At 35.9% G+C, this 23,052-nt stretch overlaps 7 protein-coding genes across 10 annotated transcripts; 1 reads left to right on the plus strand and 6 right to left on the minus strand.

The window, feature by feature from the left end:
* Positions 1-347: 347 nt before the first annotated feature.
* On the minus strand, positions 348-2,787 carry LOC104766060 (F-box/kelch-repeat protein At2g43270-like). The gene is made up of 3 exons (XM_019241314.2): positions 2,128-2,787; positions 1,289-2,016; positions 348-1,180 (listed from the first exon to the last, which is right to left on the minus strand). Exons 2-3 carry the CDS (start codon positions 1,692-1,694, stop codon positions 663-665), a joined length of 924 nt encoding a protein of 307 aa, XP_019096859.2. The 5' UTR covers positions 1,695-2,016; positions 2,128-2,787; the 3' UTR covers positions 348-662.
* Positions 2,788-3,314: 527 nt separating this feature from the next.
* Positions 3,315-4,207, plus strand: LOC147920406 (LOB domain-containing protein 9-like). 2 transcript variants are annotated; one of them, XR_015591780.1, is made up of 2 exons: positions 3,315-3,400; positions 3,771-3,858. XR_015591780.1 is itself a non-coding variant. In XM_087503330.1 (2 exons), the coding sequence occupies exons 1-2, from the start codon at positions 3,554-3,556 to the stop codon at positions 4,033-4,035; spliced, it is 375 nt and encodes a 124-aa protein (XP_087359456.1). In that variant the 5' UTR covers positions 3,427-3,553; the 3' UTR covers positions 4,036-4,207. The 2 variants fall into 2 exon arrangements, 1 of the variants encoding a protein (XP_087359456.1); XM_087503330.1 differs by lacking the exon at positions 3,315-3,400 and adding an exon at positions 3,427-3,663 and having other exon boundaries at positions 3,771-4,207.
* Positions 4,208-7,265: 3,058 nt separating this feature from the next.
* Positions 7,266-10,436, minus strand: LOC104766063 (chitin elicitor receptor kinase 1). 3 transcript variants are annotated; one of them, XM_010489881.3, is made up of 12 exons: positions 9,614-10,380; positions 9,505-9,538; positions 9,416-9,423; positions 9,152-9,307; positions 8,872-9,065; positions 8,690-8,779; positions 8,519-8,612; positions 8,259-8,410; positions 8,088-8,176; positions 7,867-8,002; positions 7,679-7,777; positions 7,266-7,576 (listed from the first exon to the last, which is right to left on the minus strand). In XM_010489881.3, the coding sequence occupies exons 1-12, from the start codon at positions 10,266-10,268 to the stop codon at positions 7,415-7,417; spliced, it is 1,869 nt and encodes a 622-aa protein (XP_010488183.2). In that variant the 5' UTR covers positions 10,269-10,380; the 3' UTR covers positions 7,266-7,414. The 3 variants fall into 3 exon arrangements, with proteins under 3 accessions (XP_010488183.2, XP_087359457.1, XP_087359458.1); XM_087503331.1 differs by lacking the exon at positions 9,416-9,423 and having other exon boundaries at positions 9,152-9,310; positions 9,614-10,436; XM_087503332.1 differs by lacking the exon at positions 9,416-9,423.
* A 450-nt stretch (positions 10,437-10,886) lies between these two features.
* LOC104766064 (peptidyl-prolyl cis-trans isomerase FKBP42) lies at positions 10,887-13,376 on the minus strand. Its single transcript, XM_087503334.1, has 8 exons — positions 13,215-13,376; positions 12,909-12,969; positions 12,623-12,808; positions 12,249-12,338; positions 11,825-12,009; positions 11,586-11,708; positions 11,311-11,463; positions 10,887-11,225 (listed from the first exon to the last, which is right to left on the minus strand). The coding sequence occupies exons 2-8, from the start codon at positions 12,955-12,957 to the stop codon at positions 10,893-10,895; spliced, it is 1,119 nt and encodes a 372-aa protein (XP_087359460.1). The 5' UTR covers positions 12,958-12,969; positions 13,215-13,376; the 3' UTR covers positions 10,887-10,892.
* A 104-nt stretch (positions 13,377-13,480) lies between these two features.
* Positions 13,481-16,249, minus strand: LOC104766065 (serine/threonine protein phosphatase 2A 59 kDa regulatory subunit B' zeta isoform). The gene is made up of 3 exons (XM_087503333.1): positions 15,766-16,249; positions 14,277-15,657; positions 13,481-14,177 (listed from the first exon to the last, which is right to left on the minus strand). Exons 2-3 carry the CDS (start codon positions 15,498-15,500, stop codon positions 13,797-13,799), a joined length of 1,605 nt encoding a protein of 534 aa, XP_087359459.1. The 5' UTR covers positions 15,501-15,657; positions 15,766-16,249; the 3' UTR covers positions 13,481-13,796.
* A 252-nt stretch (positions 16,250-16,501) lies between these two features.
* On the minus strand, positions 16,502-18,629 carry LOC104767719 (plant UBX domain-containing protein 6-like). Its single transcript, XM_019240875.2, is given in 10 exon segments — positions 16,502-16,591; positions 16,593-16,643; positions 16,646-16,723; positions 16,824-16,910; positions 17,005-17,212; positions 17,464-17,546; positions 17,642-17,662; positions 17,664-17,729; positions 17,807-17,987; positions 18,125-18,629. Coding segments are annotated over 10 exon segments (1,335 nt in total). The 5' UTR covers positions 18,595-18,629.
* A 50-nt stretch (positions 18,630-18,679) lies between these two features.
* LOC104766066 (protein NRT1/ PTR FAMILY 6.4) lies at positions 18,680-21,336 on the minus strand. The gene is made up of 4 exons (XM_010489885.3): positions 20,890-21,336; positions 20,690-20,804; positions 20,383-20,600; positions 18,680-20,300 (listed from the first exon to the last, which is right to left on the minus strand). Exons 1-4 carry the CDS (start codon positions 20,890-20,892, stop codon positions 18,870-18,872), a joined length of 1,767 nt encoding a protein of 588 aa, XP_010488187.1. The 5' UTR covers positions 20,893-21,336; the 3' UTR covers positions 18,680-18,869.
* Between the last annotated feature and the right edge of the window lie 1,716 nt (positions 21,337-23,052).

The raw sequence follows: 23,052 nt of genomic DNA on the forward strand, positions 1-23,052 counted from the left end.
GTGACGTTTCTTAATTATTTCAATAGTAAGATCATTAAAAAAAAATTTGGTCAAAATACAAATATGAAGACAGCCATTTTTTTTTTGCTTGTATGAACATGAATGATGACTTTTGATTTTTGGTAAACTATTTACGGTTTAGATAGATGTAGAACAATTACTTTCGTTGAACAAATTCAATTTTAATGTTCGTTGATACTATCACTGACGTTGAGACTCTGGATAGAGAATGGCTGATGTAGCCAATATAACTAAAGTTATGGAAAAAATTGTATACAAGTCGGCGGCAACGTGTGACGTGCAAGTTAAGGTTCATATCGACAAATATATATGCGGAAGCTGAAGCATTTAAGTAACCAAAAGAAACAGATCATTTTTTTGTATAATAAACTGGAACCTTACTAGAGGCACACTTGAGTTGTGGTAAACGATCAGTATACTAAAATCAGGACTTAGAGGAAACAAAATAGTAGTTGCGGAAATATACAAAAGAAAAAAAAAATGCCGTAAGCAGGGTATCCGTTTCGATATGTTTAAACAATTTGGATATTCGAGAAGAAGCGGGCACGTGCGAGAGGGTTGGATCCTGAGATGATCTGAATTGATGCACGAATGTCTTGGGAGCAGAAGAAGAACATAGATGGCGAATTGGGAGAAAATTCTCAACCAAAGGAGAAAGTCAGCGGCCTGAAATGCACTTTATCCGGAAAAGGGTTAAGATCTCTACAAGAGGGTAAAGGTATGGAGTAAGTCAAGGTCCATCCGTCTTCTTCTTTTTGTACATCCATGGTCCATATCTCCAGTTTCCAAGGCCGTACATAGGGTGTGGCTATGGCTAGACGGTCATCAAGGTGGTTTACTAGCTGGTCTTGTAATGAAACGGAAAGTGGTAAAAAGGGGACATCACGAAACTTTTGTGTGTGAAGATCAAAAGCTAGTAGCTTCACAGGACTACAATTTAACCAGTAGATGGAACCATTCACACACGCCGTCTTCCTTCTAGCATCGATCAGATAAGGAGGTGTGCAGAGTGTTCTCCGCCATTGACCAATATTGACATCAAGAACCTCACAGTAATGGTAAGGATCAAAGAACATCCTCACAACTTTAAAGCTCTTACTGACTTTATCCCTACCAAACCCCATCGCCCACAATGCAGGGAATGTATAGTGCCACTTACCTACGATTCGATTTCAATTTTAATTTTTTTCTAAGCCCATATTAACGAATAAGTTACATCAATAAACTGTTAGAGAGAGAGAGAGAGAGAGAGAGAGAGACGCGTTACCAACTTCGTATTGGTACCGGTGGGTCACTGGATAGTCTGGATCTGGACCGGAAGGGAATCTAAGGAATTCTCCGGTGGTCGGGTTGATGATATTGACCCAACCCGATACGGGGATGCAAACCAAACCGTCACATGTCAGCGACGGTAGTGTGACGTCATCGCAGTGCAGATAGACCACCTCAATCTCTTCATCCCCTTCGAATGGCGACTCGCTCCGTTCTACTCCGGCCGCCAGGATTTTGCGGTGGTTTTTTTGAAGACTCATGCGCCTCTCCGTGAAATTCATGGATTCCATGATTGATCTCCATTGTTTTGAGACGGTTTTGAATTTGCGGATAGATTTCAACGGCAATCGAAGAATGATTTCTTCCTGTAGATCCGGAACTAGGTACATCATCTTCATCATCCGCCGCTTCCGCCTCCTTCACTTTGAACTAAAAAGAACGTTTTACTGTACTAATTTGTTAGAACAAGAAGTTTCCAAAATTATATTCAGAAAATATCAAAAGCTTTTTTGTTAAATAAACTAGGTCTGGTGTCGACCGACACTACGTTGGTGTCGCTGACGCTGACACAACCATGGTATTGACCGACATCTAACTGGTGTCGACTTAATTGGTGTCGATCAACATCGCTTTCACATACACAATATGCACGAAACCGAACATCGAACCTTCGTTCCAAATCGGCTCCAATTCATCCCAAACTCTCCCAAACACTTCAGGAACCTAAGGAAACACGAAACCAACCAAACCACATAAGCAAAACACCACAAACAACAAGGGACAGCCAAAACAAAAGAGATCTCAAGTTTAGATCAACCATGGTCAAGCACTCACCTCTTATACAGGAAGATTTGGTTGAGAAACGGTAGAAAGAACACCTTAAGAAGCTTCTCCTTTGTTACCAGCAACAACTCTCCCTTCCAGAGCCACATATCTCTCCAAAACACCAAGAACAAACCCAAAAACCCTCAAGAACCCTCTCAACCGCTTTCTTTCCTTTTTCTCTCAAGCAGCGACCAAAAACACTCCCTAAACCCTCAATTCGTGGCTTCTCTACTTATATAGTCGATTTAGATAACCCAATTAAACCAAACCAACCAAAAATCGCGAAATAAAACAATCTGGTTGAACCAAAAAAGCTGGTGTCGATCGACACTCATCCCCAAATGTCACTATTTGGTTCGCGAATGTTACAAATACTCACAACAATAGGTTGGCAACTGACCAAAGATTTAATTTCACCACTTTTGCAAAAAGAAAAAATCATTGGATTTAACCAAAACATATGACAATGGTTTTCTCTTATTAATGATGGATTTAATACTCTATGATAATTTCACTCTCATTATTAATGATGATGATGAAGAAATAAAAATTATTATTGAAATCGATTTTAAAAGAAAGAGAAAATTTTGAGAAAAATTAATTTATAAATAGAAAATATGTAAAATGCATATGTACTTTTGGAGGGCTTTTAAATATAATGGAGAGAGTAAAAAAACAGAATGCTTTTATAATTGTTTAGTTTTTAAAGCTTAAAAAAAATGAGAAAGGAAGGAAAAAAAAAGTGGCTTTCAAACTTAAAAACCAAAAAAAGCAAAAAAAGTGTGATTGTCAAAAACAAAAAAAAGATGTCAAGATTTTAAACATTTTTAAAGTCTTAAAAGTATGTTACCATATATATATAAAGAATTAAAACAATATAAAGTAAAAGATTGTGTGAAAGCTATTATTATTATTATTACTACATTGTACTAACGGTTAAGCAAACATTTGTCAATGTAATATGTGTTCTTTACTCATATAATTGATTAAAAATAGTTCAGTTTCTATGACTGGAAAAGTAGTCTATATATATAAATATTATATTATTAATATATATAAAAGATGATGTGAAAAACTTTTATTATTTATAAATAGTATTAATTATTATGAAATATTTATCGGCCTAATATAGATTCTTTATTTAAGTCATTAATAAAATATTTAAGTTTCAATGATTGGAAAATTATATATATATGTATAACTACAGAAATATATATAACAAAAAAAAATTTAAGTCAAACAAAATTTCAAGTTATTTTCTAAATTAAAAAAGAACGAGTTGGTAAGTTTCTAGGCTTATCTTTTCAGGATATGTACTAAATTTTTTGACTTTATTTTCCTAAGACTTATTTATAAATTTGCTTCGAAAATATTTTTATTCATCTATTGTAATTACAATTTTTTGAACTTTTTTTGTTTACACAAAAAAATCATAATGGACGTCCAAATAATCAATGTTATTCGTGAACCATGTGCTTTGTGTACTACCAAAAACAAAACCTGCTCTCATAATTGCGAATTTACACCTTATTTCCCAGCAGAAAAGTATTATATTATCTTATCTATAATTTTTTTGCTAGATTTATTATTGTAAATATGATCAGCTAAGTTATTTATTAATAACACTAATCAATATTGATTATTTTTTACAGAAAACTTGAGTATAAAAATGCACATGAATTATTTGGTACCCCAAATATTATGAAGATGATGCGATTCGCACCCACAACAAAAGAAAAATGCATGTTGGCATCATCTATACTCATGGAAGGTAAGGCTTGGAAAGATGATCAAGCGAAAGGTGGACTTAAAAAGATCCGAAAATTAAAGTGGGAAATTTTACTACGTAAACTCTACCTCAATGAACTAAAGGAGAAGATTAAAGTTGTAGAAGAAGAAACCAAACTCGCTCTTTAAATAAATGATACAATATGTCGTATATCATTTATGGATATCACATACTTATATCATTTATCTATCTTTTCTTATTTGTTAAATATTTATGATTATGTGAATCAGAAATAAAATGTATTGATATTGATATATATGACTAATATGATTATTTCTAATCGATAGTTGATGTTATTTAGTTGTTGTGCATAAATTCTAAACCTAAAATGAAAACTTTAATTCAAAACCTAGAAAGACATATTGTACACATAAAAGCCGACGTTATAAAATTTGAAAATTTTGAAATTACTAAGTGAACATATGGCGGAAACGCTCGAACTTGTATACATGTAGTTTTATGTCTGAAATCAAATATATAAACTAATATATGGTATCTAAATGCGCGAACATATGAAAAATATGACATTAAGCCAAAAACGCTCAAACTTTTGTATATTATGTTGTATTCGAAATTGCTAGGTGAACATGTGGCAGAATCACTCAAAGTTATATATTTATACCATATTTATGGTGCCCATATATTTGAGTTTTATTTGAGATAATTATTTATTATTTTTAGGTGTAGTTACCATGTAAGAAAGAATATAAGACTCCTACTTATATGATCTAAGATGATAAACTCAAATAATGAAAAGACTCCCATACTTATATGACTCCTACTTATATGATCTAATATGATATATGTTTATTCTTTTCTTTCCTTGACATAAAAACTAAATGGTGAAAATAAATAAAACTTATACCGAACCAAACGAATACGTAAAACCTGATTTGAAGATACCCAAACATTAAAATAATAATTCACTTTTTATATATACTAGGACTCAAACCTCCGTGATGTCGCGGGAGTAGTATTTTAGAAAAAAAAAATTAAATTTAAAATTTAAAATTATACATTATGAAATAATTTGAATGTAATAGAATAATTTGAATATATAAACTGTTACTAAAAACACAATCATCAAAATGAAAACTTATAAAAAAAAGTATTATGTAGAATAGACACAACTTTGCAAAACATATTGTTTAAAGTATTATAAATATAAGATATTTTTATGAAGAATTATGGTAAGGAGCTAAAATTAAAAAAAAAAAATCATTATGAAAAAGTGATCCTTACTGACAATATTGAACTAATGGTTATAATAAGTAATGTAATTTTCTATTAAAGAACTATAATAATATATTTAATAATGAGTGAAAGAGTATCAACAAAAAGTTAAAATTAAAATACACAACTCTTAAGAACAAAATAAAATAAATTTTAAATATTAAATTAGTTTTTAACAAAAAATTACATTTAATAGACGCAACTGTAAATTCTATATTAAGTTTTATTAAATTTCTATATTACTATAGTCATTTCTAAAATTTTAGTTAGATTATAGAATAACATTAAATATTAGATATTAATATTCAAATTATTTAGATTTAACATAAATTGAAAAATTTGTTTCAACGAACAATGATTTGTAAGTTATTGATGAAGAGACAAATATATGGAAATTTAAGATAAATAGACACAACTGTAAATTCAATATTAAGTTGTATTTTTCTCTATTGCTATAATCATTTCTAAAATTTTAGCTAGATTATAGAATGTATTCAATTATCTAGATTCAACATAAAATGGAAAATTTGTTTCAACGAACTTGTTAGTTAGTGATGAAAAGACAAATATAAAGAGAGTTCAAAAAGCATGACTATTTAAATAGACACACCTATTAAAACGAAAAGTTGTGATGAAAAAATATAAATAAAATATAGTGAAAAGACACAACTCTACAATGAACAAATATAACCGTTTGAATTAAAAAAAAATAATAAAGAAAAACATTTTTTACGAAAAGGTACTACAAAAAATCGCAATTGTTGTGTCTGCACTTGATTATACCTACAAACTCATATAAACTGCTTTTAAATAAAAGACATCTTTATTACCATATTCAAAAGTCAAATCCAAAAGCTCATTACATAATCCATATAACTCTTGGAAAAAGATTCTAGGTATAAAATTAACTAAAAGTTGAAAATTAAATTCATCATTCCAAAAATATTTTGTTAAATCAAGAACTGGATGAATCTCTTTACTTTTAAAAGAATGAATGCTAGAGAATAATTTAGAGAGCTGTAAAAAATGTTGAGATTTATTATTTGGTGTCATGGTAAAAAAAAAATGAAAACAGTTCAAACAGACAAACATATATAAATTTCAAAAGATACAAATATTCAAATAGACACAACTCTACAATGAACAGTTGCAACTTTACAAAAAACCATTACAATGAACAATCGCAACTTTTTGTAAACACACAATTTAAATTTTCTACAGATTGTTTTGGAAAATTATCCAAAAAGTACGATTGAAAAAAACACAACTTTTGGTGGCACTTATTCGGATTGCTATTATATATATTTTTTCATTAAATTTTTATATATGAAAGCATCTTTATTACCATATTGAAAAGTCAAATCCAAAAACTCACTATGTAATCCATTTAACTCTTGGAAAAACACTCTAGGTATTTTCATTAAACTTTTATATTTAAAATTAACTAAAAGATGTAAATTAGATTCATCATTCCAAAAATCTTTTGTTAAAAGAATGAATACCAGAAAATAATTTAGAAAAATGTATAAACCGTTGAAATTGAATTTTTAGTTGATTTTGTGTCATGACAAAAAAAAACAGTTCAAACAGACATATATATATATATATATATATATATATATTTCAAAAGATATGAATGTTCCAATCAACACAACTTTACAATGAACAGTTGTAACTTTTCATAAATAAACTGTTTTAATGATCCATCATGACTTTTCATAAAATATCCAAAAGGTACGATTGAAAAAACACAACTGTTGGTCGCATTTATTCGGATTGTTATTATTATATAGATTGAAAAGTAAACGGAAAATTCACATTTAATTTACCTTGGACATGTTAAATGAAAAAAAAAAAAAAATCCAAATATCACAAAATACGTTGCTAAGTAGTTGTTATGAAAGGGTTATAAGATAAGATAAAATGTAACTTTAATTTGAAGTTTGAACTAAGTATAGTTAAAATTTATTTGCAATTGGTAGTATGGTTAACTTTAAACAATTAAGTTCAATTAAAGTTAAAAAAGAATTGCCCCCAAAGCAATTCCGTCAGAATATCCCAATTTTAGTTATGAAATGTTTAAATGCTCTTTGTAATCATTCATCATTGACGTTGAGATGCCGAGTAGACCATAACCATCATAGAGTTATAGGAAATTGTATAAAAGTTAAGGTTCGTATAGACAAATACTGAAGCTGAAGCATCAATCAAAATGTTTAGTTAGTAACCAAAAGAAACAAATCATTTTAAATAAACAGAAATAAACCGGAACCTCTACCGGCCGGACATAAGACTGACAATATCGTCGTTTTGGAAATTTGCGGCATCCCAATTTCCAGTTGAGGAGAAGAGAGTTGATAAAGCAACCACAATGTATCTCATACTTGGACGTAGCTGTGGATTCTCTTGCGTACAAGCTTTCCCTAGTTCCGCCATCTAAACACACACAACCCACAAAACATTAATCACCCCACATTGGCCTAGTTTTAGCTTTGGCCGGGTATTAAAAACGATTTGAAAACCCAAAGAAAGATTTACCTTATATACTGAATCGAACGGGTAATTATCACCGAGCCTCGGGTCGATAATCTTGCGAAATGCTTCTTCTTGGTCGCTCTCCTTGAATACCTCTTCGAACTGCATTATTAAGAAAAAAATAAAGCACATTGTTAAGTGACCAAACGTACATGTCTTAAAATCAGAAAGACGATATGTTGGATACTAACCACACCAACAAGGCCTCTAAATTCACCAACGGCTTCTGTCATTTTCACAACCGCGCCTTTCGCAGATATCAATTCGTAAAGGACAACTCCAAATGCATATACATCCACTTTTGCAGACACTTCTCCATAAACAATCCTGTATATATAGCAATATGCCATCACTATAATGTAGTCTCTAAAGATGTATCAAGTGTTGAGAGAATTGAGATCAAGTTCTTTACTCTGGTGCCATGTAACCAAATGTACCCATCGCACCACGAGTTGCTGAGCCTCCAACTTCTGTCAGTTTTGTTAATCCGAAATCAGCAACCTGCACCACGGAAGCAATTCAGCGCCGTGACAAAGTTTCAGTATTTTCACTTTCGATTGACAATGAGATACTGGGAATGGACCTTTGCTCGGAAGTTCTGGTCTATCAAAATATTGGCAGATTTAATGTCCCTGTGAACATAGACTGGAACCGTGTGCTCATGGATGTATTCTAAACCTCTAGCTGAATCTAGTGCAATCTGCACTCTCTTGGTCCACGGTAGCGGTTCTCGTCCTAGTTATAATAAACAAACGCCTTAGTTGTTATCATAGATTCCAACTTTCAACTTATTGGTACTTCAAAAAGTGATTCTGTTTTTCAGGGGGTCTTTATATTGCATACCTGAGCCATGTAAATGTTGTCCAAGGTTGCCATTCTCAACATATTCATAAACCAAGAACAGAGACCCCTCAACACAATATCCAATCAGGCGAACCTGCATGAAAAAGTAAATCTGTTAAGTTTTATCTGATCGCAGATATCATCTTGAGAGAACATAAAAGGGGTTTTTACCAGGTTGACATGATGAACACGAGTCAAGACTTTTAGTTCCGCCAAGAACTGTTTCGATGCCTCCATGTCCATCTTCTTGATCGCAGCTTTCTATACATGAAACAAATGATTTCACTGTTCCAGCCAGAAAAATCTACAGCCAGTTGATATAAAGAAAGATTGTATAAGAAAAATCGGCTTACTTCTCCTCTCAGCTCTGCATAGTAAACAGCTCCGAAACCACCTTGCCCAATCTTAAAAGACAGATTGAAATCATCAGTAGCCTTAGCGAGCTCCTCCAACGTAAACTCAACAGATTTGTCAACGCTTATAGCAGCAACTCCAGGAGACACTCCAGTACCACCCAAACCTCCACTTTGGAGACTAGTTGAAGAAGCTAAAGAGCAGATAGAAAAATTTAGTAAAACAAACCCCAGCTAACAAAAGAAACATTAAATAAAGTAGAGATCATCACAAAATTACCATGATCAGCCTTAGAAGACAACGGAATAGAAGATGAAAACGAACCACCTTTGGACTTTCTCTTCCGGTAAACATAATATACAACAAACGAGACTAACAACAAAGCCAGAATCACTCCTACAACTATACCAACAATAACTCCAGCTCCAATACCACCTGCTAATGCCAAAATAAAATATCAAGAACATATTCTTCTTCCAAGTTGCATCTTGCTTCATGCAGAATCATCAAAAGAGCTCGGAAATGAAGAGAAAAAGAACCAACCTTGTTTACTACAAAAGACATCAAAGAGTATACATCAGCAATAGAAATCAAGGGAAGAAGTTAAAAAAATCAAAAACTACGAAAACAACCTTGGTTTGAAAGTTGGAAATGCACCACTTGGATCTGCATAAATCACAAGAACGAACAGTTTAAGATCTCAATGTACAAATTCTCAAATTCCTTATTAATTCTAAGTACCTTTCCCGGGGACAAAGACGATCCCATTCCCTGAGCTGAAATCGACGCCAGGGTTATACCTACTAATAACATCCGCCGGTACACCGGAAGATCTCGCAATGGAATTGAGACTATCTTCAGGACGAAGAGGATAAGTAACAAACAAACCATAATTCTTAGAAACTCTCTCATCACCACAAGAGCAGTTCACAAGCACATTAAGCGTCGCGGAGAGAGGGATGTTAATCGCCGGAAAAGGATTCCTCCCTTGCAACGAAGCCACAGTGGTGAGATTCGCGTATCTCTTAGTGGCGACTTTCTCATAAGTATCTTCCTGCTGAACATCGTAGCTGAAATCGTGGCCTAGGAAATCACCAAGTTGACATTCGCAAGGGAAAGGCACAAGAACCCTAGAACCCATCTGGATCCTATCTTTGTCCTTAATGTTGCTGTTGTGCCTTAGGATTGCATCGAAATTGACTTGATCGTATGGCGCGAGTGAGGAATTGAGGTTTTGGTTGATCACGGAGAGAGTTGTTCCGTTCTCGAGGTAGTAAGAAGCTAGAGCTAAACCGCAGGTGCTCCTGCACTTGGATTCGACGGCGGAGAAGAGAAACGAAGAGGAGAAGAGAAGGAGAAGAAGAAGAGGTGGAGTGATCAGAATCTTTAGCTTCATCGCCGGAGATAAATTTGGAAGCTTCTTTAAGATTGTCAGAGACAGAGGAAGGTCTCTGTTTTGTTTCTTCGTATGCTCTGTTGGAGAAGATGGGATTCAAAGAGGAGGAAATGGTTGACTTTATCAACGTTGACTATTCGTTTATTTTAGTTTAATCACTGTTTTGTTAAATTATTATTGTTGATGTTTCTTAACTTAATTAGATTACATTTGATGCAACTGCCAGCTGGAATTTGAAAGTCTTCGGTCAAATACCAAAACTATCAAGACCGCCAAATTTGTTGAACGACTTTGGATTATCTTTGTTTTGTATTTTTTTTTTTTTTTTGGGTTCAATTATATAAAGTTACTAATTTAGATCAAATTTTCTTAAATCATAATTGGAAACTCTCGAAATGTATTTTTTTTTAGGTCTAAAATTATGTGTTTATAGAGATAAAACGAAAGATTTCAGAATCATAAAAAAAAAACCACTGAATTTTATGAACAGACTACAGAGACAAGCTCATTAGAGTTAATGATCTTTCACTTTAAACTTTTATAGTTGAATTGTTAAGCTTCGTTCATACCTCAATCTGCTTTAACTCTGTCCATACCTCAATCTGCTTTAACTCTGTCCATACCTCAATCTGCTTTAACTCTGTCGCGTCGAAAGATCCCGCTGAAAAGGGAAACCAGCCATTGCCATAACAGTATCAACCAATTCAGGGTCTTTGCCTTAGCACTGCCTTCTTCCTTCCCTTTGAACATTCCTTTGTACATTTCTTTCTGCTTTTGGTACACAGCTTTCTCTTGCTCTGCAACTGCTCGTAGCTCTCTTCTAATCGCATTGTCGTCAGGAGCATACTTTTGTGCCTTCCGAAAATCATCACGAGCTGATTCCGTCTGACCTAGCTCTGCCTTCGCCTTTCCTCTTCTGAACAGCGCTTTTGGATTTTTCTCTTCTTCTGTCAGCACCTGAAATTGTTTACAGTTTGATTAGATTTCAAGAAACCGAGTACGAACACGACTTTCTTCTAATGATTGGCTTGATGGGACTTACAATGTTGCAGTGACCAATTGCTTCATCGTATCGTTTCAGCTTGATGAGGCAAGCTGCCATGTTTAGGTGGCATGGGTTCTTTACTGCCAAAGCCATATCTTGGTACTTCCCATACAGCTGAAACATAAAATCGTCCCCCATGTATGCGATGGCCTGAAACAGTAAAACCATGACTAATCAAAAGCCGAAACAAGACACAGGAGCCTTGAGCAGACTTGCTAAGTATGCCTGGAAACCAGAACTTTGACAGAAAGATAGAGAGAAAGATGCATAACCATTTCATACTGTTGCATGGCCTCCTCCAGTTTCTCCTCCTTAAACAGAGAATTCCCATCCATTTTCCTTCTGTCTGCTGCACCAATCCTTTCCTCGACAGTCATATCACTGCGAGCCTTTCCCTGCATAATTCATTCTCTAAGTCAGAGGTAAGCAAACAGGTTGGGATAAAGCTTGGTTGTGGAGTTGTCTGTGTCAGGAAACGATTAACTACAGATAATAATAAGGAGAAACTTACCTCCTTTGTTTCATCAAACCCAATAACTTCAACCTCATATAACAAATCTGCCATAGGTGGAACATTCGGAAAAGAAAAGTTTCCTTCTTTACCATATGCCAGTTCCCAGCCAACATGCACGAGTGCACGTTCACCAGACTTCATGCTAGAAACCCCGATGGCTAAACCGGCCAACTCTTTCTTCTCTGTCTCACAGACAACAATTCACTCATTAGTACAAAATCTGGTTTAAATTTTTGTATATATAGTAATGTTAAAATGGGCTATTCAGCTTTGAAGCAAAAACATAGGAAACTCAATCTTGTTCCTCACATATATCCATTTTCATTAGGTTCAAATGATACACAAGCTAACTCAGCAATATACTAATGATGATGCATCCAACGAGAGGGAGGTATAGAGTACATAATGGACAGCCACATACCTTTCCCTATAACCAATTCAATAGGTTGCTGCTCTTTCCATGTGTCCTCAAATTTATGCTGACTGTTTTTGGTCCATACCCTATAGTGCACTATGGACAATATGAAATTGGTCAGATATAAATTCAAATAGATGGATAAGCTTGAAGAAGATTATATCCAGGACATATTAGGCTAAAAAGTGTTCCTCACCAACCATAAGTTCACAAAACTTATACCACATTTGAACCCTCTTCAACATAAATAACCCTCTTTTAGCACAAGCAATTCCAATATCATATCAAGGATTACAACAAACCAATTTTCTGAAACTCAGTCAAGAACAAGTGCAATTACAAATCAGCATCTGATCAGCAGAAATCTAAGAGGTACTTACAGAAGCATGTCGCGTACTTGGATGGTTTGGAACCATGACCTTCCTTGATGATCTGCTTACTGACTTTCTCATCCAAGACCTCAGCTTCACTATCAACTTTAGGGGGAACACTACCATCTTGAGAAGGCTCACCGTGCACAACAGCACTTCCTTCAGTAACTATTTCGCTCTCTTGTTCTTCTGCCACTAATGATGCAGTAGGAAAACATAGTAATCAATTATCAAAATCTTTCCTCTAACAAGCATGTTGTATACATGATAGTTCCAAGATTTACAATATACTTACCATGTGTTTGACTTTGATTCTCCACAGATTCATCCATTTGTTTTTCCATTTTAACCTCGGCCTGAAATCAAAAGTGAGAATTGACAAACGTGACACTCAATTTCCAGAAACTATTTGTAGAATAAGAGTTCAATCAGCGATGAAATCGGACTAAGGTAAGAGTCAATAACAAAAACCCATGCGAACGAACATGGTCGAAGTCAAAGCTAATGTAAGCAACAACAAAATCAGGTGTTGTCGTCGTTATAGAAGAAAACGAAGAACGAGTTTGTGGAATTGGAGAAGAGGAGAGTGAAAAGAACTTACGATACTCGGAGAAAGGAGAAGCTCAGGGGAAAATGTGAATCGTCGTCGGCGTCGTCGTCTTCGAAGTCGCTCACCAAGACTGAATCGAGAGAGAGATCAAATTACAGATTTGGGTTTAGTGAGGAATACCTGAAGAGACCCTTCAACTTTCCCACTTAAGTCAAAATACGAAACATCTAGAAAGAAAATATTAACGTCAGCCGTTTAACGGGAGGTTAACGGCGTCTACGAATATAATGGAATTATTTATTATTCAGAAAAATATATTCTCAGGTTAATCCCAAAGATTTCATTAAAAAATATAATTATACAGTCGTCCCTCAAGAACCATCCCTATAGTCTATTGACCACAATATTTGTTACAGTACATACGTTGCCCTTTCCACTTAAAGAACTAAGAAGTAAACCCGGAAACCCCAAAGAAAAAAGATGTTAAAACAAAGTAAGTATTCACTGATGAGAATGGGATACTTCACCACTCCTCTAGTTTGCTCCTCCAACAACTCAAACAACGCCCCCCCCCCCCCCCATCTGTATTTGTTATCGTTTCAAGAGCCATTCTTTACCTACCAGAGCCTACTACTACCCTGTGGACTCAGAGCTGCTTGCAAGATTGACTGCGGATACAAATCTTGGAACCAGCACTGCCTCGTTTGTTACAATGGTATTTGAAGTTGCTAAATCTTCTAAGCACTGCCATGTTCTTTCGCGTTTCGCTTTAACCTCTGCTTTATTCTCTTCTGATACTTGGAATTTGGCTAAACACTCGTCGAAGAGAACTTGGTCAATGTCGCAGAATACTTTCCTCACGTTTATGGTCAGACTCTGAACTGCTGGGTTCCAGTGTCCACGCGTGTTTCTCTCAAGAGCTGGGAAGACTATTGGCATTATCACTTTATTGTTCTGTGTGATTAGGTTTCTTATGTGATCATTGTTCCATAGAAACAATGCCCTTTCAGCGACCTATTAAAAAACAAAAGTACAATTACATATAGGTACAATAACACTTTGTCATCAAGATAGAAAATATGAAGTAGTGTGATAAACCAAAAAGACTCGAACCTGAAAATGTGAACTGTTGAGACATCGAGCAATTTGTCGGAATAAAGGGACCATACAGCGTTGAAACTCAGCAGCTTGAGTTGCTTCCAAGACTTCTTCTAATTCTCCAAGAAACAAAACTTCCTTTGAGCTGTTAGTCACAGGCCAATATTTTATAAGGCCTCTAATAACGGTATCAGCGAGCTTGATGTCCTTCTCTACAAACTGAACTATACAATAAGAAAGCTGTTGGTGATAGACCGACGAACATTTCGGCTTGTGCAGAGGTATCAAGGCTCGCAGAAGGAAGAGCTTGTGCTCTTCTTTTAAAGGCAAAGCAAAACCATTAATTATACTTCCAAGAATCTCTAGCAACTCTGCAATACCATTGTGCTTTTCAGTCTCGGATATGAGTCTGTAGAAGATATTGTTAATAGACTTCCTGATATAGGGTCGATGCACCATGAACTTCCCATACACCCGATGCAGAATGGTTTTTAAATATTCCCTCTCTCTTTGATCCTCGGAATCAAACAAGTCTAACAGCTTCAAGACAAAGGAATGGTCAATATATCTCTTTGCAAGCTTTGCGTCAGTCATGGGAGAAGCTACGAATCTGAGCAGAATCTCATACACAACTTGAATATGAGGCCAAGCTGGTTCCATCGAAGGCTCCTCGTCATCCATATCATGCATTTCAAGAATTTTACCCTCGTGATTCGCAGAAGGAAACGTTCTAAACAGATTAACCGCTACCATCTTTGTGAGTTCTTGCATCGTGACATCATTGAACTTCACACCAACCGATGCGATATAGTCAACGAGCTCGAGCAATGTCTGCCGTTTAATCTCTTTCTGTTTAAGGTTCTTTGAAGGATCACTAAAATCAAAGACAACACAGCACATACTCAACTTCCCGATAAAGAGATTCGGTTTCTCAGACATGGGAACATCTCTAAAGCTAGGCAAATCCTCATAAACCCCACCAACACCATCTCCTCCCAATGGTTTCTTCCCTTGATTAGTCTTGTTAGAGCTCAATGAGTTAGGAGCAAGAGTTCCATTAGCTACACGTGAACCAGAAGCTGAAGATTTTGAAGAAGGTTTCGAGACAGAACTAGTACTACTACTACTACTACTGGAATTGGGAGCATAATAAGAGTTAACCCCTCCTGCACCATTAGAATCATTTTGCAAAGACTTCGAAGGCTTTCTAGGCAATTTCCCAAATATCTGTTTGATCATATTTGGCACAAAAACCCTTCACACTACTCACCCCTAACAAGCTCTGAATAAGTCAAAAGTCTCGCACTTTATTCTCTAAACACATAACCAGATTTGCTTCTGAATGAAAAGGAACAAAAAAAAACCTAATTTTCAGTACATCGAACAAGCCTCAACCCTGAACCGAAAATTACACGAAGACGGAATAAACCATATCAGAGACAGATCAAGCAAATGCATCTGAAGAGATAAAAGAAACGAATTTAAGAAGAGAAGAAGAGCTTACATTTTTGCAGATGAGTTAACAGAGGAGAGATCTACACAACCCCAGAAAGTTAAAAAACAAAAAAAAAGATACAAGCTTTGGTACGCAATCTTTGGTGATAAACCCTGGGAAAAACAAAAGACCGCTCCTTTCTCTCCCAAATTGAAATCGAGCGAGAAAGAGGAGAAAAGGTAAGAGGGAGAAAAAACGAAACTCAAAAAGAAAAAGAAAAGGTTGTAATAACGAACAAAAATAGAAGAAAGATAGTAATCGTTACTTCTCTCGTCCCTTATCCTTGTCTGTATCTCTCTATCTCTCCAGGGATTTTACACTGTAACACTTATCTCTGAATCGAACAAACCTGAATAACACATCCAGATATTTTCTTCTTCTTTTTTATTGTTTTTTTTGTTTTTCAGAACAGAAAAAAATCAATAAAGATGGGACACGCACGGTTTGACAGAATGGGCAGGTGAGTCAAAACAACAACCCCCAAAAAGTAAACGTTTTTGTGTCTATGGTCGTCAAATAGTATATGGTCAATTCGTTAAATTGTATCAAATTCCCATTTTACCCATACATTCAGGATTCAGCAAGTATATAAAACACCAAATTATTCAATCAAAAGATTTGGGTCAAACACTTCAAGACTTAGCTAAAAGGCAACCACAAAAAAAAACAAATGTTTCAATGATATTTATTAGTTAGTTACCAAATGTAATAAAAGTCATTTCCTTTTTTACTTTGGACAAAAAAGTTAGAGATTTTGGATGAGGACACAAAGTTGGCGATGTTTCTCAATGGTTTGGTCAAAGTCAGGTAGTGGTGTAGGAGGAGACCCCATGCTGGACAATTTGGTAGTCTTCCGAGCCATCTGGTTTAGAAGCGTCTATCAAGCCTCGGATGGTGATGGTGAGGCGGCTAAAGCTTGTGACTCAGTAAAGACAGATTCTGATCCTGCAAGAGCTGTATCTTGTTCCTGTTTGATGTAAGATACAAGAACAAGAGCTTTCACTCTACCATCTCATTTGAATCAAAACATTAGAGAGAGAGGGAGAGTGGGGAGGAGATTAATTTACATTGAAGTCTTCTTCTTCTTGCCTGATGAGTTCGACTTGAACACGAACTGGATCGAGCAGACGTGGGGACTCCAACCTTGTTATCCTCTGGCATCATCGACGTGGAACATTTATGTTATCATAGTGAATCAACAAAGTACAGAGAAAGACTGAAATGGCATGAAGGTTTTGAATTAGTAACCTCAAGAAAGGCTGCATTTTCAGGGTCATCCAAACTCTTTAACGGACTATCATCCACAGTGAAACCGTTCTTCCAGATAGTTACAATGTACGTGAACACTTCATATGGCTCGTCTTGTTGTTGTTCTTCTTGAACCTCAGCTGAAACCGTTTCTTCAGACATCAATCTTGGTGACTGCTCAGGTCTTTCTATAGCTGATTCCTTAGCTCTGTCGAAAATCGCATCAGGACATCTTTAGCATCCCACTAAAGCTACCACTACATACACAAAAACCTAATTTTCTAAACACCAGACTACTAAGCAAGATTGATGCCTTATGACTTGCAAAAACCATCAACATACTAATTCAGTTCACAAGATCCTCGCAGTATCATGGATTTGTGAATAGCACAACTCTTCAGTGTTTAGATAAAAAAGGATTCGTATCCTTCAGAAAAAGCACATTGTCATTTCAATAACCTCTTTGATGGTGAGGCAGCTAAAGCTGGTGGCTCAGTTGAAGCAGAGTCTGATCCGGCTAGAGTTCTTTCGGCTTGTGATTCCTTCTGTTAAGATATGAGAACAAGAGCAATTCTCATTTGAATCAGAGAAGTGAGAAAGAAAAAAACAGTATAGAAAGGGAAGGAGACAAATATACAGTGAAATTTTCTTCTTCACGCCTTAATGAGTTTGAATTGACCACGGACTTGACCGAGTTCACGTGGGGACTCCGACCTTGATATGGCCTGGCATTGACATGGAACATAACGTTAAACAAAGTGAATCAACTGAGAAAGACCATATCTTTGTAATCATACTTAACCTGAAGAAAGGTTGCATTTTCCGGATCATCCAACGTTTTTAACGAACTATCATCGACAGTAAAGCCGTTCCTCCAGCTTGTTACAATGTGCGTGACCACTTCTTGAGGCTCTTCTTCAAACTCATCTGATACAGTTTCTCCAGACATTGATCTTGATGACTCCTCAGATCTTTCTATATCTCTGTCAAAAATCACATCAACATCTTTAACCATTCTGATGGATCTTGCACAAGCATATCACTAAAACATTAATCTAAACCAAGCTCTGTTTACAAAACAGAGGCCAAGTACCCATCAAGATTGAGGACAACACTAAACCTATTATCTTCTCCGCCGTGATTCTCCAGCGCTTCATCGGAATCAGTACCAGTTCCGCCGGAAATATCACCGGCGTCTTGACCGCGGTTAACTGTCTGTCTCCCGAATGGATTAGCTGCTGCGCGTTTTGACTGTAGATAAAATCTCGGTGGCGACGGTGATAGTAAACGTAACCGTGAACGCGACGGAGTGTAATCGGAAGAGCCATCAAAAGGAGAGAAAGAAGAAAAAGGGATGTTGATTCGAAGATTCGGAAACGGAGTTAGGTTACGACGGAGGAGCTTTTCATCGTTAGGGTTTGGTACATTTGGCGCGGCGGTGGTAACCTCGTTCTTAGTGAAGGTTGAAACAGCAGCGTTAAGATTCCATTGATGAGTTTCAAGAACAGATATAGCTACTTCTCTCGATGAAGATGTGACCTCAACGAAGGAGCTGATCAATCTCTCCGTCTCCGATGAGTTATCTTCCATCGCAAAAAAACGTTTCTTCTCAGACTAGCCTCTGTAAAAACTTCTGTTTATAACTTCAGTATAGAGTTCTTGAAAGAGCAACAAAAACAAAAAACACATATATTTATAGTAACTAAATTGTTTTAAATGTTACAAAAAAATACAACTCAAACCATATAGTAATCTTTCTATTACATACACACGATAATACTAAATACAAAAACAAAACAAGATGAAATCTTCAAAGCAATAAAACAGAGCAGAGCTCTCTCTTTCTTCTTCTTCAAGTTTTGGTTTCAAGGAATGTCCTTAAGCTCAAACTCAGAGCTTTCTTTCTTCGTCTTCTCCTTCTCAACTGAATCATCATCAACCCCAACACTAATCACATCAGCTTTATACTGATGTTTCATGGCAAACACAAGAAAAATCAAGAAGTTCAATGCTCCCAAGACAACAAGTAACCAGTAGAAGTAGTTCAATCTCGCTTTGTTGAGGTTGCTTCTAAGCCAGCTTTTGTGTGTGACCTTATCAACAAGCGAAACGAGCAAGCTACTCACGAAGAACCCCATCGAAATCGTGCTGAGAAAAAACCCGGTGCTCATCGATTTCATCCTCTCTGGTGCTTCTCTTATGAAGAACTCAAGCTGTCCAACGTAAGCAAACGCTTCACCCGCACCAACCAAGAAATACTGAGGAATCAACCAAAACGCGCTTATTTTTGTATTACTTGAAACCTCTGCCTCGCGTCTAGCGTTCTCTATAACCGCGGCTACCGCCATTGCTCCCATTGAGAATATGAGCCCTACTCCGATTCGTTGGAGGCTGGTTATCCCTTGAGGCTTTTTTGTGAGCTTTCTTGTTAAAGGAACAAAGACTCTCTCGTTAAGGGAAGTGAAGAGGAGAATTGTGAGTATGAGAAAAGCAGAGTAGGAGCCAGCAGGAACAGTGAAAGAACCGAGTTTACGGTCCATAAACGTCGCTTGTTCTACCGTGAAAGTTGTCATTTGGGAGTAAATCGTCCAGAAGAGAATGTTCGTTGCCCAAATCGGAACCAATTTCATCACGAGCTTCACTTCTTCGACTTGTGTAACTGTCGAAACGATCCACGGATCCTTCTCTTCGAAGTCTTTTGAACTAGGAGAGCTCTCGTTCTTGAGAATCGCGGCTTTGTCTAAACACTTTAGCCTCTCTGTGTGTGGAACCGTGGTGTTGTCAAAACCGTTTAAAAGACTCGGATGTGCAGGGTAACTCTCTTTTCTTTTCTTCCAAGCTAAGAAACCAACCCTCCATATTGTTGTAAAAGGGCTTCCTTTAGGTTTCTTGAAACGGTACCATCTCGTTCCGCAGAGCAAAACAATGGCTGCAACCACCATAGTCGCGGCTGAGATCCCGTAACCCCATCCTCTCCCGACGTTGTCCTGAACGTAAACGAGAACAATCACGGCGAAGAGAGAGCCTACGCTGATGGAGAAATAGAATCTGTTGAAGAAAAAGATCATCTGTTTCTCTTCTTTGGGATCACTAGTGTCGAACTGGTCAGACCCGAAACCGGAGACGTTGGATTTGATTCCTCCTCCACCTAAAGCTATGGTGTAGAGAGCAACGTAGAGAAGAGCTAACTGGTGTCCGTTTGCTTCCACACACTGATGGTGAAGTCTCCTGAAATCGTCACATGGTGGTGGTCTCATGCTCGAGATGGTTGTAGCCACCGTCAATAGTAACACTCCCTGATTCACAGAAACAAAGAGTCAGAACTAAAAACTCTCGAGCCATTCAGAGCTATACAAAGACATAGTTTAAAGAGCTAACCAGAGCTGTAACAGAGGCTGAGATTGCAACCATCTTGTAGCGACCAAGTTTGGCATCAGCCAAGAAACCACCAAGAAGTCCTAAGAGATTAAGAGTTCCCATGAAGTTGGTAACTATGGTCGCTGATTTTGCTGATGAGATGTGTAAATCTCCGACAAGGTACGTCACTAGATTCATTGATATACCCATCACGCATATTCTCTCCGACAGCTCACTCCCTTCACATTAATAAGAAACAGAGGAGTGTTAGAAACAGAGGAGCTTAGAAATATTTTGTGTAATACTATGAAGTTTGTGGAAACTTTACCTAAGATTAAACCGGCACCTAACCATCCACCGGTTTTGGATTTATCCGGTGGATTTCCACGGTAGTCGACGGCTTCCTCTGAGCCATCTTTCGCTCCATGAGATGACACATGAACCTTAAGAGACAAGCAAAACCATTAAGAACAGAGAAAACAGAGCCAATCAATTAAAAAACAGAGAAAAATAACCTTTTAAACTCACCATTTTTTTTTAAGCAGTTAGACTTTGAGAGAAGAAGGTAGAGAAGTGTGAGGAGTTATAAAGATGGCTTTGAGGAGGTTGTAGCGATAAGGGTTTTGACACTTTTATTAGTCCTTTGATTTTATCTAACTCCAACAAAACAAAAGAAGAAATGAGAAGAGATACGACTCAAATGGGCATGTGAAGAGAGATGGCGACTTGATTGATGGGTCTTCATATATAAAAATGTGCTTTGCTTTTTTTTTTTGTGTGGTTGCTTCATCGACGAGATATATGATCAGTTGAGATATAAAACAAACATTGAGACAACAGTGGTGTGATTTCATTATCTTATGACAAAGACATTAGTTTATTTCATGTGGTTGCAAGGTTTTCTGCTTCTTTGTAATTCCCCATGTCCATTACTCATCTTTTTTTGTCTTTTTATTCCCTTTTACGTGTGGCTGCAAATAGTTTTTCCTTTTTATTGTGTGTGTATACTGTGTAAGTGTGTAGCTTGTTTGTAATTTCCCATGTCCTCTTCTCCTTCAACAAATCTCTTACCACACATCCAAATATTCTTTTACTTGTACTTACCATTTACAATTGTTATTTTGTTTTTATGGTTTTACACTTTGGAAACATATCGAAATCTTTGTCTCCATTATCATGTATGCCAGATAGTTGTGTGATCTACATCTACTGGTCGGTCACGTGGCCAAATTTTACTGAATATGCATGTTCTTTAATATTAAGGACATTACTGTGACTTGTTTAACATTAAATCTAGTTAGTGCTATCATTTCATTTCGAGATCACATGTTTCAAATTCATGTTTCAATCATTAGTGAGAATTGTTCTTTAGTGAGTATATTTGTACTACTGACTGATTAACAAATATTATTAGAATTCTTGTGGTGGATCAAAAACTCATCATAACTTAATGTGTGTACTTGATAAAAATAGGATTATGTATTATTTTTTACCAATATCTAGTTTAATATGACATGATTGAATCAGGATTTGGACTCAATAACTCGTGTTGTCGGACTATGTACCGGTTTTATGATGATCCCAAGGTCCCTAACCCATAGGAAGTCGGCAAACAATGGACTTCATTTTTCAGTGTCTAGGGTTTTTGTAATGGTCTACAATAAGCTGATGCTTCAACTTTTTAGAAAGAGTACAAAATTTCAGGTGATACTTAAGAATTGTGCATTGAAGCTGAGATGTGTAAAGTAAAAACATAGGTTTTTTTTGCCTTTATAAGGTAACCACCAATTATATTCGAAAGTGACCCTATAAAGGTGAATTAATTAACATGTAAAAAAGTCCCCCAAATGGAGGAAGATATTTACTTAGAGAGTTCTCTAGTCTACTGATTTTAAAAAGCTGTACATGTTGACGAATTGATCCCTCTACTTGAATTAATGATGTAAGCAACATAAGTCAAAAGAAGAAGCAAAAATACATTATAAAAGTAAAACTTATAATATATTTTTGCCTCCAATGGTTAAGGTAAAGTTGAGGTTTAAGGTTCCCTCTACTACAAGTTGCAATCTCTCTTTGTGGACGTCATGATTATATATTTTCACCATACATTACAATAATTCTTTCTCGACCCTACTAAATTATTAATGTATCCACGTCCATACTAATAATTCTTAAAGTTAAATAGTTTTCAAGCTTAATTATTTCTAGAAACCAAAAAGTAGTTTGCCCCAAAAAAAAATAACAAAGAAGGATAAAAACAAATCTTTGTTCAACTGATAAGTGAACCATACTGACACTGGATACAATAAATTGTTTGTTTAATATTCTTTATAGATTTTAGAACTTAAAAGTATTGTAATGTTTTTTAGTTATATGGTATCCGATCCTAGTTTTGTTGGGTTGGTCAAGTAATTGAGATGATTTAGTGTTTAGTCTTTCCAAAGAAGAGATATTTTCTCCAACCTTTTGGAAAAGGGTTAGTGATTCTAATCAAGATATATTTATGATATATTTTATGTGCAATTATTAAGCTTATGTGGGACAATCCCACTACTCACACAGAACATAGTCCGGCCATAACCAATTCAACACGTAGTCGTATGATAGAATCGGATATGTTATATTAACTCTAGTATAATATACTAACGATTCTAAGATTTTCTTGTATGTTTGAGAAAAAAAATCATATAT

The sequence above is a fragment of the Camelina sativa genome, chromosome 19, assembly GCF_030686135.1.
Source record: "Camelina sativa cultivar CO46 ecotype springtype chromosome 19, ASM3068613v1".
Lineage (NCBI taxonomy): Eukaryota > Viridiplantae > Streptophyta > Magnoliopsida > Brassicales > Brassicaceae > Camelina > Camelina sativa.

Bases quoted from the DNA above. Each gene is read 5' to 3' on its own strand.
- LOC104766060 (XM_019241314.2), bottom strand. From the start codon at position 1,694: ATGATGAAGATGATGTACCTAGTTCCGGATCTACAGGAAGAAATCATT. The intron at 1,181-1,288 runs GTAACGCGTCTC...ATCGAATCGTAG, and splicing joins CCGGTACCAATACGAAGTTG to GTAAGTGGCACTATACATTC.
- LOC147920406 (XM_087503330.1), top strand. From the start codon at position 3,554: ATGGACGTCCAAATAATCAATGTTATTCGTGAACCATGTGCTTTGTGT. The intron at 3,664-3,770 runs GTATTATATTAT...TATTTTTTACAG, and splicing joins CCTTATTTCCCAGCAGAAAA to AAAACTTGAGTATAAAAATG.
- LOC104766063 (XM_010489881.3), bottom strand. From the start codon at position 10,268: ATGAAGCTAAAGATTCTGATCACTCCACCTCTTCTTCTTCTCCTTCTC. The intron at 8,411-8,518 runs GTATGCAATATA...TATTATAACTAG, and splicing joins ACAACATTTACATGGCTCAG to GACGAGAACCGCTACCGTGG. The intron at 8,003-8,087 runs GTAAAGAACTTG...CTATATATACAG, and splicing joins TTTGGTTACATGGCACCAGA to GATTGTTTATGGAGAAGTGT.
- LOC104766064 (XM_087503334.1), bottom strand. From the start codon at position 12,957: ATGGAAAAACAAATGGATGAATCTGTGGAGAATCAAAGTCAAACACAT. The intron at 11,464-11,585 runs GTTATGCATCTT...TTACTGTTTCAG, and splicing joins CCATGCAACAGTATGAAATG to GCCATCGCATACATGGGGGA. The intron at 11,226-11,310 runs GTAAGTCCCATC...AAACAATTTCAG, and splicing joins CAATTGGTCACTGCAACATT to GTGCTGACAGAAGAAGAGAA.
- LOC104766065 (XM_087503333.1), bottom strand. From the start codon at position 15,500: ATGATCAAACAGATATTTGGGAAATTGCCTAGAAAGCCTTCGAAGTCT. The intron at 14,178-14,276 runs GTTCGAGTCTTT...GTTTTTTAATAG, and splicing joins TCAACAGTTCACATTTTCAG to GTCGCTGAAAGGGCATTGTT.
- LOC104766066 (XM_010489885.3), bottom strand. The intron at 20,601-20,689 runs GTAAAGTTTCCA...ATTAATGTGAAG, and splicing joins AGGTGCCGGTTTAATCTTAG to GGAGTGAGCTGTCGGAGAGA. The intron at 20,301-20,382 runs GTTAGCTCTTTA...TCTGTGAATCAG, and splicing joins CAGCCTCTGTTACAGCTCTG to GGAGTGTTACTATTGACGGT.